Source organism: Lynx canadensis, chromosome C1 (genome assembly GCF_007474595.2).
Source record: "Lynx canadensis isolate LIC74 chromosome C1, mLynCan4.pri.v2, whole genome shotgun sequence".
Classification (NCBI taxonomy): domain Eukaryota; kingdom Metazoa; phylum Chordata; class Mammalia; order Carnivora; family Felidae; genus Lynx; species Lynx canadensis.
The window spans coordinates 186,621,991-186,637,229 of NC_044310.1; the positions used below are offsets into that span (position 1 = coordinate 186,621,991).

Consider the following 15,239-nt stretch of genomic DNA (forward strand, 5'->3'; position numbering starts at 1 on the left):
GTCCCTAGTTAGAGTCAGAGGAGGAGCCAAGAGAGGAGGTGGGAGGAGAACCAGAAAAGATTCAGAAGCCCAAGTAGAAAGCTTGGATGAGGGATGGTTGACACCAAAGTAGAGAGAATGAGATAGCAGACAGCTTTGAGAGACCATCTTAATGGCATTTGCCTCAGTCATTGTGTTCTATGTGCTGGGCCCATAAAGAAGTGGGGAGAATAGGACAGAAATTTGGATGATATTTTAGAGTATATTGTAATTAACTATGCTAAGGATATGCAGAGGGCTTACAGGGAAAGTTATCTGAGGAATGGGGATAGATTTCAGTCAAGAGGTACAGCGTGAACAAACACCAAGTAAAGAGGAACCACACAATGCATTGAAAAAGCCCAAGTAATTAATTCACTTGTCAGGGCAGAAAGCAGGAGGCATGAAAGGTATTGTCAGAGATGGTACTTAAGAAATAGCTTGGGGCCAGTAATTTCTCAAACTGTTTTTTTCTCTTTATGGCACACTTAACAGTTACTCATGCTGAAGGTTGTGGATTAATTCCTTTGGATAGAGTTCCAGAGGGGATTTAATGGATCGAAGAATTCATGATTGGACATACTTATTGCTAAAGAGTTTTTTTTTTCTTTTAAAGAATGACATTATTGGGGTGCCCAGGTGGCCCAGTTGGTTAAGTGTCCGACTCTTTTGCTGGGGTCAAGATGATCTAGCCGTTTATGAGTCTGAGCCCCGCATCAGGTCTGTGCTGATAGTGTGGAGCCTGCTTGGCAATCTCCCCGCTCCCCACCCCCACCCTCTCAACTTGTCATGTCTCTTTGTCTCAAAATAAGCTTTAAAAATTGTAGTAGTAATGTCATTTTTTTTTTAATTTTTTTTTTCAACGTTTATTTATTTTTGGGACAGAGAGAGACAGAGCATGAACGGGGGAGGGGCAGAGAGAGAGGGAGACACAGAATCGGCAACAGGCTCCAGGCTCTGAGCCATCAGCCCAGAGCCCGACGCGGGGCTCGAACTCACGGACCGCGAGATTGTGACCTGGCTGAAGTCGGACGCTCAACCGACTGCGCCACCCAGGCGCCCCGATGTCACTTTTTTTTAAGTTTCTTTACTGGCATGCTAGCATTTTTAAGTAACTAAAAGTACTCCCAAATATATCCTCTGTAGTTTTTAAAACATAAAGTACTACTGAAGATGAATTCTTTATTTTTGCTTGTCAAATTTTCTGAACTGTTAACTTTAAGGTGTTATCATTGCTTTTCAAACTTGAATGTGCACAAGAACATCTGGAGATGTAGTTTAAAAATGCATTACAAAAGGGGCGCCTGGGTGGCTCAGTCGGTTAAGCGTCTGTCTTCGGCTGAGGTCATGATCTCATGGTTTATGAGTTCGAGCCCTGCGTCAGGCTCTGTGCTGACAGTTTGGAGCCTGGAGCCTGCTTTGGATTCAGTGTCTCCCTCTCTCTGCCCCTCCCCCACTTGTGCTCCGTCTCTGAAAAATGAATAAATGTAAAAAAAAAAATGCATTACAAAAAATGCAGGTTGATTCAGATGCTTGAGTAGGGCCCAGGCATTTGAGTTCCCAAGAGATACTGCTGCTGCCATCTTGAGGACTACACTTGAGGTAGCAAAAGTAACAATGGTGACATGAATACTTGGGAGGGCTTGAGGCCAAAGTGTGCTACATGCCAAAATTATGAAAATCTTGTAGTTTTCTTTTATTATACTCACATTTAATGTCACATTGTCTACAGCATCAGTTATTTCAAGTTTATCTTATTGAGCATAGTAAGGATACTATTAACGCTATTAAAACCTCATAATAGATATTTTGTACTTGACCTTCATGTCCTTAAAACTCCTGTTCTAGCATAGAGCCTTCTGTGTAATGAGCGTTCAACAAACATAGATTAAAAATGTTTTAGCAGCAATTTGAAAAAATGTAGGAGACTCTCCTAAGGGAGAAGTAATTGTAGAAAGCCTAGAACAAAGTCATTTGCATAACACTTTTTTTATCCCTTAGTTTTAGAGGCCATACAGTCTGTGATAAGGCAGACCCTCATGACTTTGTCACCTGTTGGCTACTCAGGACTAGGCTGGAAGAGTCTTCTCACCTAGAATGTAGGAAAATACATTCTGAACAATGTTACTGGCTCCACATTTGAATCAGGGGGACAACAAAGACTTCTAAAGTAAGTAACTTTTTTAAAAGATAAAGAAAAAAAATCTATTAGCTGTCCCCTAAACTGATTTTATATGAATGAAATGTTCATGTATTAAAATGACAAACATGCTAAGAAAGTCAGTTTTTAGAGCATCACAAGAGCTGATTTAGTGCACTCTGCATCAGGGATTCAGCGTCGTATCAACTTTTGTGGAGTGTAAGAATGCCTGTTCCACATCCCTTGTGCCTTTTTTGGGCCTGTATTATTTGGCCTTTTTTTTTTTTTTTTAATTTTTTTTTTTTTCAACGTTTATTTATTTTTGGGACAGAGAGAGACAGAGCATGAACGGGGAAGGGTCAGAGAGAGAGGGAGACACAGAATCGGAAACAGGCTCCAGGCTCTGAGCCATCAGCCCAGAGCCCGACGCGGGGCTCGAACTCACGGACCGCGAGATCGTGACCTGGCTGAAGTCGGACGCCCAACCGACTGCGCCACCCAGGCGCCCCTTATTTGGCCATTTTATTAAGAGCAGCCAGAAAAAATCAAGTTTTTCAGGTCTGTTATTTCTTGTCAGAAGCAACAACAGAAGTTGGAGCCTTAGCAGTCAAGCTCTTCACTGACAGTATAATGAACATCAATACTGAAACAAGTAAATGAAGAGTGTAGAATAATTCTGCTAAGATCTTCATCAGGTCTGTAAGATGCACTTATAAAATATTTGAAGGACTTCTAATTATTTTTAGTAAAAAATCAGTACTAAAAAAAATGATTCTATCCAAATTGGCTTTTTATTTATTAATAGACTATTGACACATAACTGCTTGCAAGTAGTATGGACACAAAAACTATAAAAATAAACCAGTAGATATTTAAGGGCAAATGCAAAACTTGCATATTAGGTCATTAAAGATTTTATATACTTTATAATACTATAAGTTATAAACTAGACATTAAGCAAAAAAAAGCAAGGTGCAAACCAGTACGAATCATATGCTACCATTTGTGTTTTTAAAAGGAGATATAGACATATTCTTCCATGTGCATAGAATACCTCTGGAGGAATAAACTCCTATCACTGGTTGGCATAGGGACTGGAAGGAAAACTCACTTTTCATTGAATATCCTTCGGTGACAAAAATTTTTAGAATCAAATTCATGTACAGATTTGTTTAAATATTTTGATTATATTTAAGACTAAACTCTCATGTGGATTTAACAAAATTAATTAGATGGCACAAATAAATGACTTCCAACTCTGAGCATTTAGGGAAATATTTTCATGAAAGGGGTTTACAAGTTAAAGTATGTACTGCATCAGCATTTTTCACTCCTATCTTATTACAGTGGTATTTCAATGAAGAATTTTTTTTCAAGTATGAAATAATTTTAAGGGAGTATGTGAAGACTACAAGCCGACCAGTGGCCAAGGTTAGCCTTTTTCTCTTTCCTAAGGAAAAAGACTTGTGTAAATATTTCGAAGGCTTGAAATTATTACTTTAAGAAAAAAACTGAAAAGTCTTACAGTGAGTTTTAGGTCTACTTGATAGAGAAATCAAGATTAAAGCAGCCATTTATATGCTACTCATTTGCATGTTACTGAAGAAAAAAATGTCAATAGAAGAATAACTGAATTTTTATTTTCTGTCTTCTTGAAAACAATGACTAAAATGTAATTCAGGATTGTGTTTCTGTAGCCTGGCTTCTCACTTGTGTCATGAGGATGATGGCACAGATATTAATTGTTCCAAGTACCATGATTATTGTTCATGTGCTTTCTAAGGTGGGTACACATCTTATATACTCATTATGCTTTTCCCACTGTCCCAACGAAATAGTGTCATGCCCTCTTCCTCCCTACCCCCACCAGCATGTAATCTAAATCCAAAAGGAGAAAGCGACATCACCTACTCTTCCCCAGTCTTACACACCTTTTGTTAAGCCTTTCAAGAACAGGGAGATGATCTGCCTTCTCCTTTATACTCATCAGCTCTGACAGAAGAGCAAATAAAGTAGATTTATGTGATGCCAATGTTTTTGTACTTCCATACTCTAGAATAAACACATTTGCAAACAATCAGCTCTGGGGGGTGTTTAAAAGGCCCTCAAAAAATTAGGAATAATATCATCTCTAGTATAAAAGAATTCAAAAACAACCAGCTCCAAATAGTCCCTGAGCACACTGTTCATTCCAGCATGAAGTCTCCAGAGAGGTAATGAATGAAAGGCACGTTTTCTCCTACTTGAGGACCACTGCATAGTACTAGAGATGGTACACCAGCCAGGCTAATCAAGGTTCTAATCGATGACATTCCCCCTCCTAATTTTAAGTCTTATACACTGGAAAAAAGAGTCTAATGTTAGATGTAAACACAACACTTTAGAGGAGTGGCAGCTGGGGTCCAACAACCCTTCTACAGAATAAGAGTAAAGGGCAGCTTCAAGACTCTTCTTCTTCCTTTTCCAGGAAATCGGTCAATGTTCCATTGTCCACAGGAATTAACAAATATTCTACTCCATCAGTTCCCTAAAAGATGTGAGAATACCCTGGATGTTAGTCATTTGTAAAGATATATGTGAATCTTGTTGTAGGTTAAACAGAAAAATAGATTTAATATTTTACATAAATATGGAAATGTAAAGATTAAGGCAAAAGGGCAGGCATATATATTTAAATACACTGAATTCATAGTTAAACCACTTCATAGTGGGAAAGACTGGAGAGTAAGTAGATTTCTTTACCCTCCTGGTCTTTCTAGAATTTTACATACTGATTTCTTGGTTCTTTTATCCAGGTATCTCCCCTAATCCCCTTTTTAAAAAAGTAATCTCTACCCCCAACGTGGAGCTTGAACTCATGACTCTGAGATCAAGAGTTCCATGCTCTACTGACTGTGCCAGCCAGGTGTCCCCCAGGTATCTCACCTTTTTAAAATAACCCTCACTAGACTCTTATTTCTATCACCCAACCTCTGTACCTTTCCAGAAGAGTCATCAATATTTGGTGGTCTCCACTTCTTCACCTTTCACTCAACCCAGTCCAACCTAGCTACTACCACCATTATATGTCATCAAAAGAACTTTTGCTTGGACCACCAAGGAATTCCTTATTCCTAAGTCCAATACAGATTGTCGGTTTTCATCTTTTTGGCCTGTCTGCAGAACCTGGCACTGCTGACTGTTCTTTCTTAAAACATGCCTCTCTTGGCTTCTGTGACATCATATCCTGTTTTTCTTCCTGGCTGTCTGGCTATTATTCCCACCTCTACAAGCTTATCTTCTACTTAGCCATTAAATGTCACACTTCTGGGCTTAGTTCCTGGCCTCCTAATCTCACTGTATGTCCTCTCTCATGATAGTCCTACCAATGCCTGGTTTCCATTACAACCTAAATATGCAAGGATCAGTCTTCTATCTCTAGCCCAATTTTTCCTCTGGTTTCTTGTCCCAGGATATCCAGTTGCCTAGCTGACATCTCCATTTGCAAATCTCGAAAGAATCTTAAAGAGTAAGTTCAAATATACTGCAATCACAAACTTATGATCTGTCTACCCAAAAATGTTTCTCATCCAGTGATCTTACCATCTCTCTGGTTATGCACACCAGGCACCAGAAATCATTCTTTACACTTTCCCTTGGTTCTCACATCCAACCTATTATCAATTCTTGTCAGTTCTACCTCCTAAGTATATCTGGATTCCAACCCCTTTTCTCTCTTCATCGTAATCAAGTTACCATCATCGCACCCAGACTACTAACAGTTTCCTAACTGGTCTCTGGGAATTGACTTTTAGCAATTCCCACCTCACCCTGCCCCATTCCACTTTGCATAACCAGAGTCAGAACAATTTTTTTAATGACTTGCCTTAATCTTCAAATGAAGATTAGAGTCCTTTCCGTGGCCTAAAAGCAGTATACCATTGTCTTTTCAGCCTCTCATTCTGTGCCATGCTGGCCTTGTTTTTCTCTGACCAGTTATCTCCCAATATTCCTTGAGATCTCAGCTCAGTGGTCTGATAACCATAATTAGGTCGGATTCACATATTACACTCTTTCAGAACCATGTACCCTTCTGATCATAGGACTTAACCACAATTAAAAATTGACATGTGTGTGATTATTTGACAAATGCCCATCTCCTCCATTAGACTTTAAGCTCCATCAGAAAAGAAATTCAGTTTTTGCTTACTACTGTATCCTAATACTTAGTGCAATATCTGATATGTAGTTAGTGCTCCATGTAGACTCAATTGGTGATGTGGTAGAAGAAAAAGAGGGAAAAGGGAATACAATTATTTGACTTATATTTCTAATGGTCTGTTACCCTGGCTTTCTGCTTTGAAGCTGAGTACTTCTTTCTATAGAACTTAATCTATAGAACTTAAATGGTACATGGCCTAAATGGATCCTTGTGACCCGTCATGGAACCTCTATTTGTTTCCTAAAGTCGACTCAAAGGCATACTTATCCTTAACTAAACAAGAGATAAGGTATTCCTGGCATATAATCTGTAACAGCAGTCTTACCTTCTTTGTTCTTATAAGCTTGTGGTCCCTAAATTCAGTTAGCTGGGCCCGAAGTGTCAGATCACTATTGACCAGGAATGCCTCTCGACACTGTTGGTAAAAATCTTGAAAAGAAAGTCCTAGAGAGTTCAAAAGGAGATGTGAACATAAGTTAGCAATTAAGACGTCACCCCATATATGGTTACCCATTCCAAAGAACACAGAAAAAAAGTGCTATTGCCACAGTATACCAAAGTAGTCAGTTTTAAGTACCTCTGGAAGAAACGAACTAGAGAAAACTTAATTATTATATACCGTGACTTAGATATATCTATTTAAAAAAAAATTTTTTTTAATGTTTTATTTATTTTTTGAGAGAGAGAGACAGAGTGTGAGTGGGGGAGGGGCAGAGAGAGACACACAGAATCCGAAGCAGGCTCCAGGCTCTGAGCTGTCAGCACAGAGCCCGACGCGGGGCTCAAACCCACAAGCTGTGAGATCATGACCTGAGCTGAAGTCAGACACTTAACTGACTGAGCCACCGAGGCGCCCCTAGATATATCTATTTTTAAAGAGAACTGATTGGTTGAAAGTAGTCAACTGACCAAGTAAAACCTAACTCTGGGCAGCTTTAAACGCGTGAATAACGCTGACTTTTAAAGAAGGCACTAGTAAGTCAGGAGAGCTGAACGATTATTAAAATATTTATCTAAGTTAACGGTTTTACCCAAGGGGAAGAAAATCTGCTAAGATGCCCAGCATATGAAATATGTTATCTGTAGACACATGTCCACAGTTACTACCATAGGAAATTTAAAAATAGGCCGGAAATGGGGCACCTGGGTGGCTCAGTTGGTTAAGCGCCCAAATTCGGCTCAGGTCACGATTTCAGAGTTTGTGAGTTTGAGGCTCGTGGGCTCTGCACTGACGGTGAGTATGAAGCTCGCTTGGGATTCTCTGTCTTCCTCTCTCTGCCCCTCCCCTGCTTTCTCTCTCTTTCAAAAATAAATAAAACATTGAAAAAAAAAAAAAAAGGCGGCCAGATGGGGTCTTTCAATGTGCATTGGCAAACAGTGCGTTAAGTGGTGTTATCTGTGGGGCTTCTTGAAAATGTGCTATGTGGCAGACAAACTGATCACAGACCAAACCATTTATTTGCTCCTTTGAAACACTGCAGTGCTATTATTAGATTCCAGAAAAAGGAATTTATGGGGTGAAACAAAGTCAAACAATTTAATATTATAAATATCGGATACCAATGTAAGAAGGGTTATCCTGGTTATCCAGTTGATACTTTATTAGTAGCCTGAAGATCCCCCTAAGGAAAAAAAAAATTCAAATCCAGAACGTTAACATCAAAAGGTAACAGTAAAATACACAAAGATAATTTGAAATACTTGGCTTATACATACTCTCTTCTGTTCTTTTCTCCAAGGAACCTGGCCTACTTAAAAAAGAGAAGCTTTTTTATAGACTTTTAAGGAAAATCTAGGAGTTTTCTTTAAGGCTACAGGTTGGTTCAGGTTAGAACATTTTGAATATATAATAAAATGTAAAGAGAATATTAATCCCATAACCCTAAAATAACAACCACAAACATTTGATGTGGAAATCATATTTATGTATGCTGCCTTCTCAAATCTTTGTGGAATAAAGCAGGGTGGAAACACAAATTCATGCATTTATATATAGTATATACCATTTTATATCTCACCTTTTCACTTACTGATTTTCCCATATCATTAAAAAGTCTTCCTAAATTTTTAATGGCTGCTCATCTGTCATACCGTGTACCGCACAGTTACCACTGCCCTACCTGTTTTGGATGTTTACTTCCAATTTTATTAAAAATAACTCCACATTAAGTTGTACATATTCTTTCATCTCAATTTCTACAGGAGACTGCACAAAGTCGAATTATGGGGCTGGAAGCATGTTACACACCCTGAGATTTTCAGGAGTCCTTGGGTGTGGCAAAAATTTTAAATCTTTACATTTTCATTTTTAAGATGATTTAGAAAATAATCACATAAGTGTTTCTGGATCATCTGACCATGTTAGAACTAGATACTGCCACTGACTACACAGCTAAATGTTAAGATTTTTTTATCACATTCATACCAAGTAAACACTAAATGATATAGGAGTTTGCAGAATGAAACAAAATTTCATAGTTACAAAAAAAAAAGCATCAGGGACACCTGGGTGGCTCAGTCGGTTAAGCGTCCGACTTTGGCTCAGGTCATGATCTCACGGCTCGTGGGTTTGAGCCCCATATTGGGCTCTGTGCTGACAGCTCGGAGCCTGGAGCCTGCTTCGGATTCTGTGTCTCCCTCCCTCTCTCTCTGTTCCTCCCCGACTCGCACTCACTCTCTTTCTCAAAAAAAAAAAAAAAAAAAAGCGTTGGAGGCTAATACATAGACATTTAAGTATGCCAAACTAAAAACTGCTTGCATTAGAGCAGAGTCCTATTTAACGTTGTACTTATATTGTATGGATTCCCACCTTCATACACAGCAACTTGCAATAGTCCATTAACAGTAAACATAAGAAGATTGAAACCTTTTTCTATTGCAATTTAATAGAAATTTTGATTAGATACCACTTTAATGCATATTTCAATACTAATACAATACTAATCTTCAGGTCTACAAAGCAGCTTTACAGAGTAACAAAATTAATTAAAATCAGTAATTGAGGGCTAACATGAGGGAGTCTTGTGGTACCGATACAGCTGAGTATCTTGACTGTGGTGGTTATAGTTATGTAAGGCTCCGCATGTGACTAAACTGCAAGGGCTATAAGCATACACTTGCACACATACAAATGAGTGCACATGTCCATGGTGAAATCTGAATAAACTCTATGGATTTTACCAATGTCTGGTTTTGGTTTTAATACTGCACTGTGATGGGAGGTATTTGGGAAAGGGGTACTCAGGACTTTCCTGGACATTTCTTTGTAGCCTTCTGTGAATACTCCAAAAGTTTTTAAAAAAGTAAACACATAAAAGAAAAATAAATGGGAAAAATTTTTCTAGAATGAAAAGATATGAAAGTTTTTGCCTATCCCATCCCCTAGTTATTCCCCTCCCTTTTATACAGTCTGTACTATCCTGAATTAGGTATTTTTCATTTCTGTGCATATTTTAAAATTTAACCATAATGACATATGCATAGAGTATTACAATACTACATAATACATAAAGTATTACAGTACTATAAAGTATTGTTTTACATGCTTTTTTTCATGTCTACCATCCTGTCTGGTTTAGCATTTGTCCTGAACAGAAATGTCTGGGTTTGGACAGTACGTGGTATTGTCCTACTACTGTTACCCCACATAAGTCAGACTCCCAACTGCCTTTGCTGCTCTTACATCCAGAACACAGCTGGGCTGTGGCTTCCATTCTCTCACTGCTCTATGATTGCTTCATGGAGATGTTCATATTTTCAGTCAGGCTATAATCTTTTTTTGTTTTTCCTTTGGTCCTTTTATATTTTATCTATTAATGCTATGTGTTTGGAACAAAAGGGGATGAATTAAAAGTGTGAAAACTATTGTACCATCCTGACTAGATGTGTCCATTGCTCTTGGGAGAAAAAAAAGACCTTGCTAGTCTCATCTGCTTTAAGAAACTTTGCATTTTTCTGTCAAATTTAAAACACAAGAAAAATTGATGTTTGGATTATAGGTCCAACACATTCTCACTTGCTACCTCTATAATGTTCAGTCCACTCATCCAAGAACACACTATTTTCATCTTTTCAAATCTTAATTATTTTTAACAGGGTTTATTGTTTTCAAACACTTCATCTTGTTAAAAATTGCTCTAGAATTCTATTCTTTTGGTGGGGGGGGGGGAACTGGTACTAAAAGCCTTTTTCAATAGGTTATCATGCCCCTTATGTTTTGCCAGTTTATGCCATATCCAGCTTTTCTTAGCATTTCTTAATTCAGATACACCTCTTGGTGGGGCTGCTGAAAGGGCTCCACTAGAGACATTATACAAAGATCTTTAAGGGCAAGAACTTTGGAGCCCAGCAGATGTGGATCAAAATCTCTGCCCATTGCTATCTACCTTGGAGTAGCTGTGAGGATCAAATGAGTTATTTCATGTGAAGGGCCCCATGTTTGAATCAGAATGTTCAGTATATAATTAAAAATAACCCTCAGATTTAAGTAAAATCAAAATTCTTTTTCCTCCAGTGACCACTATCTTGAGATGTCTTATTTAGAAATATAATAATTAATGGGGTGCCTGGGTGGCTCAGGTCATGATCTCACGGTTCATGAGTTCTAGCCACACTTTGGGTGAGCCCTGCTTCTCTATCCCCCTCTCTCTCACTTTCTCTCTGCCCCTCGCTGACTTGTGCCCTCTCTGTCTCTCAAAAAAAATTTAGAAATATAAAAATTCAGAAAAAAAAATATTGACACTACTGTTGAGGAGTCTGCCTATTGCATAACCCAGTACTGCCAACTAGTTTTTACTATTTCTCTTAATCCTTCAAACTAAGTAGAGACTTTATTATTACCATTAAAACCTACTACTGCATGTCTTAAAATGTATGGAGTTTTTAAAAAGAAACTGTAGTTTTAATTCTTACCTTGCATTAGGGGTAAGGCTTCGTAAGACATGAGTTAGAGAACTCAGTGGTAATGATCCAGATTGTTTAACCAGAAGAGAATTCTCATAGGAAGTTTCTTCAGTATAAGGACTATATGTAGTAGTTTCATACCAGAGCCAGTTATAAAGACTCTGCTTTGCATGATCCCACACTACGGCATATGATTAAAGAAAACAAGAGTTATTAATTATTGTCATACTGTCATGTTACTAGATTCCACTCTAGGAAGTGGAAAGAATGAGAAAGCATTGAAATAAATGAATCCTAAAAATTTTCATTTTTGCCATTTTTCCATCCAAATCAGTACCTCATAATCTAATTTCATTGTCAGTCAACATCTATATCTGAATCTTTATTTGTATGCTGAATACAAGTAAAATATATTAGTGCTACACCAAGGCATTCTTTTGAAAAAATTTAATAACACTGTTCTTTTTGTGTTTTAAACATTTTTTTTTTCTATAGGATCATCACAAAGTCTCTGAATTAAATGCATAAAATCAATGTTGCAATACTTACAAAGAGTAGAAAAAGACCAATATAATAGTTGGGCCTCTCCTCCTTCATGAAATGAATACCCCCTTTAGAATCTGAATTTTATTTCCAAGAATTATGCTCTAAATCAGATTGAGGACACTTTTATTTTTAACAACCCATGTCTTTAAGCATGCGACAAAAAAAGTGTACTGAAAAAACAATAAAAATGTTGATTTACAATAGTAAAAAATTTTTTAAGACTGGTATCTCAAGAAAGAGAAGGGAAAACTTACTGAGAGGAGCATTGAGGTGATCAATAGATGCTATAAGGTATATATTACGTAAAGATGACAACTGTCCAATAATTTGCTGGCTTTTGTCTCCTCTCAACATTTGGCTATCCAAATTGTGGATGAGAAGGAAGAGTTCTAAAGAAGAATCTAAAAGGAAAGACAACTCAATTATTATTTACAAGGAGTATTTGTAAAGTCCTTACAACACAAAATGCCTGTAAATTAAAAAGTATCAAAGTAGTATAGGACAAGGGTAACTACTGCATAGCAGTATGTAATATATTTGAGAAGACAGCAGTCTCTCAAAAATAGGCAACATATTATTAAAGTTTTAAGGAAATTGGTTGAAAATCAGTGGGGACTGGGTGGTTAGACACTTAACTGGAATGGTTAGTGCTCAAATCACATCATAAAGAAAGCAGTTTTAATCAGGTACAGGAAATAGTGCAAGATGCATATTGGGTTGGAGGTAAATCTGTGCATGTTGCATTGCAAGGTAGAAGTAGAGCTGGCGCACGCGCGCGCACACACACACGCACACACACACACACAGTTCTTACCAGGCATTAAGAGGCAAGATAGAAAACCCTGATTATCATAAAAGCCAAAGAAGACAAAAAAAGGGGAGGGAGTGAAATTTAGGATATTGCTCAAGGCATCAGGAAAGTCAGAGAAGTAAATAGTATCATAAAGGTTAATGAAGGAAGAATTTGGAGGATGGAGCTGTCAACACCATTAATTACTGCAGAGATCAAGATAAAGGATGAGCCAAGGTCAACTGTGTTTAGTAAGAAAATTACACAGGTAATCAAGCATATATTTCATGTAGCACAGAAGCAAGAAACTGAGGAAATAGGTAAAAAGGCATGACATGTCTTCAAAAACTCTGAAATCACTGAAACAAGAAAATAAAACAGTGTGGAAGGGCAGCAGAATCAGGTAAACCTTTTCTTATGATGGAAGAAGTCCTATATATGTTTAAAAGCCACTGGTAAGTCTCTCAGGAGTTGGTAAGAAATGAGACATTTAGCATTTATAATGGACAATAAGCCTACTAGAGTAAGTAAATTTCTCTCCCACTGGGGCTACAGGGACAAGAGAGACTATAGCAACAAAGATTCTGAGAACATTTTGAAAGTCCAAGGTTCCTTAAATTCTAGAAGCCACCATAATCAATAGTGTTTAAATTCTATATAGACATATAATTCTATTTTATAATTATATAAAATTATATGTTTACATCATATGCATTACACTATATTTATGAACTATGTAATTAGTTACATATATTCAAATTATATACCCATATGTGAAAACTTTTATTTAATTATAGTTTATATAATTACAAATTTATTTTATTTTATTTTATTTTATTTTATTTTATTTTATTTATTTTTTAATTTATTTTTGAGACAGAGAGACAGAGCATGAACGGGGGAGGAGCAGAGAGAGAGGGAGTCACAGAATCGGAAGCAGGCTCCAGGCTCTGAGCCATCAGTCCAGAGCCCGACGCGGGGCTCGAACTCGCGGACTGCGAGATCGTGACCTGAGCTGAAGTCGGATGCTTAACCGACTGAGCCACCCAGGCGCCCCCAAATATATTTTATATAAATAACCAAATATGCATTACATAAATGAATATATACATGAAAAATGACTCAGGCACCTATTTTAAACAATTTATAACAATACCAAAATTCTCTATCAGAGTAAGTTACTCCTTTTATTTTTTTTTAAGTTACTCCTTTTTATTAAGTAGTAACTAAGTGACAATTGTTGGACCCTAAATAATTTTGTTTTTAGTTTTCTGAAATGCTCACATAGCCAAAACACTCACACCAAAAGAATAACAAAAAAATGCTTTTAGGGGTGCATTGGTAGCTCAGTCAGTTAAGTGTCCGGCTCTTGATCTCAGCTCAGGTCTTGGTTTCACTGTTGTGAGTACAAGCCCCACACTGAGCTCTGTGTTGGGCATGTAGCCTATTTAAAAAAAAAAAATGCTTTTTTTCCATTCTGCAGATTTTAGTATATGAAATTATTCAAATGCAGTAATATTTACTGAGAATAAAGAAGAAAAGTGTTTTATAAAAATATTAAACAATATAAAAACACCAAAGATGCACGTATCAACTGGGGGCACTTCAACAGGCCAAGTAAAACCTGAAAACTATTCTGAAATAATAGGCTTTTGGTTATACAAATTCAAGGTGTTTGGGGTAATTCTTTCCTGTTAGGTAAGTGAAGTTCACAAAAAAGTTGATGGAAAAAGAAAGGGCAAATTACTTCTGAGAAATCTAAATCATCATTGAGAGAAGTGTTGTTATTGAAATAATCCCCTGTACAGAATAATACAGAGCTTCCTCAGTCTCAGATGGGCATACATCCCGATAAACCCATTCTAAATTGAAGTCAAAAATACTTTTAATACACTCAACTGAACATCATAGCTTAGCCTAGCCCACCTTTTTAGTTTTTTTAATTTAAATTTTAGTTAACATACAGTACAGTGTTGGTTTCAGGAGAATTCAGTGATTCATCATCACTTACATACAACACCTAGTGCTCATCACAAGTGCCCTCCTTAATACCCATCACCCATCTAGACTGTTCCCCACCCACCTCCCTCCATCAACCCTCAGTTTGTTCTCTGTTGTTAAGAGTCTCTTGTGGTTTGTTTTCCTCTCTTCTCTTCCCCCCACCACCTTCCCATATGTTCATCTGTTTTGTTTCTTAAATTCCACATAGGAAGGAAATCGTATGGTATTTGTCTTTCTCTGATTGACTTATTTTGCTTAGCAAAATATTTTGCTTAGCTGGCTTCATCCATGTCAATGCAAATGGTAAGATTTCATTCTTGTTGATGTGCTCAGAACAGCCTACAGTTGGGTAAAATCATCTAAAACAAAGTCTATTTTATAATAAAGTGTTGAATATCCTATGTAATTTATTGAATACTGTACCGAAAGTGAAAAACAATGGTTGTACGGGTACAGAATGGTTATATCAGTTATTTACTTTCATGGTCATGTGGCTGACGGGGAGCTGTGGCTTGCTGCCACTGCCCAGCATCACAAGGGAGTGCAGCACCACATACCCCTAGCCCAGGAAAAGATTAAAAATGCAAAATTTCAAGTATGGTTTTCTACTGAATGTGTATTGGTTTTGCACCATCATAACA

The 15,239-nt window shown here is 37.3% G+C and overlaps 1 protein-coding gene across 3 annotated transcripts in view; it reads right to left on the reverse strand.

Moving 5' to 3' along the window:
- Window positions 1–2,930: 2,930 nt before the first annotated feature.
- The window catches only part of ORC2 (origin recognition complex subunit 2), a 44,374-nt gene continuing 32,065 nt past the window's right edge, over window positions 2,931–15,239 (reverse strand). For all 3 annotated transcript variants that reach the window (XM_030327539.1, XM_030327538.1, XM_030327540.1), the window contains 5 exons: window positions 12,062–12,208; window positions 11,271–11,442; window positions 7,920–7,981; window positions 6,685–6,803; window positions 2,931–4,685 (listed from right to left, as the gene is read on the reverse strand). In XM_030327539.1, the coding sequence (XP_030183399.1) occupies window positions 4,599–4,685; window positions 6,685–6,803; window positions 7,920–7,981; window positions 11,271–11,442; window positions 12,062–12,208 (587 nt within the window). In that variant the 3' untranslated portion in view covers window positions 2,931–4,598. The remainder of the gene's footprint in view (window positions 4,686–6,684; window positions 6,804–7,919; window positions 7,982–11,270; window positions 11,443–12,061; window positions 12,209–15,239) is intronic.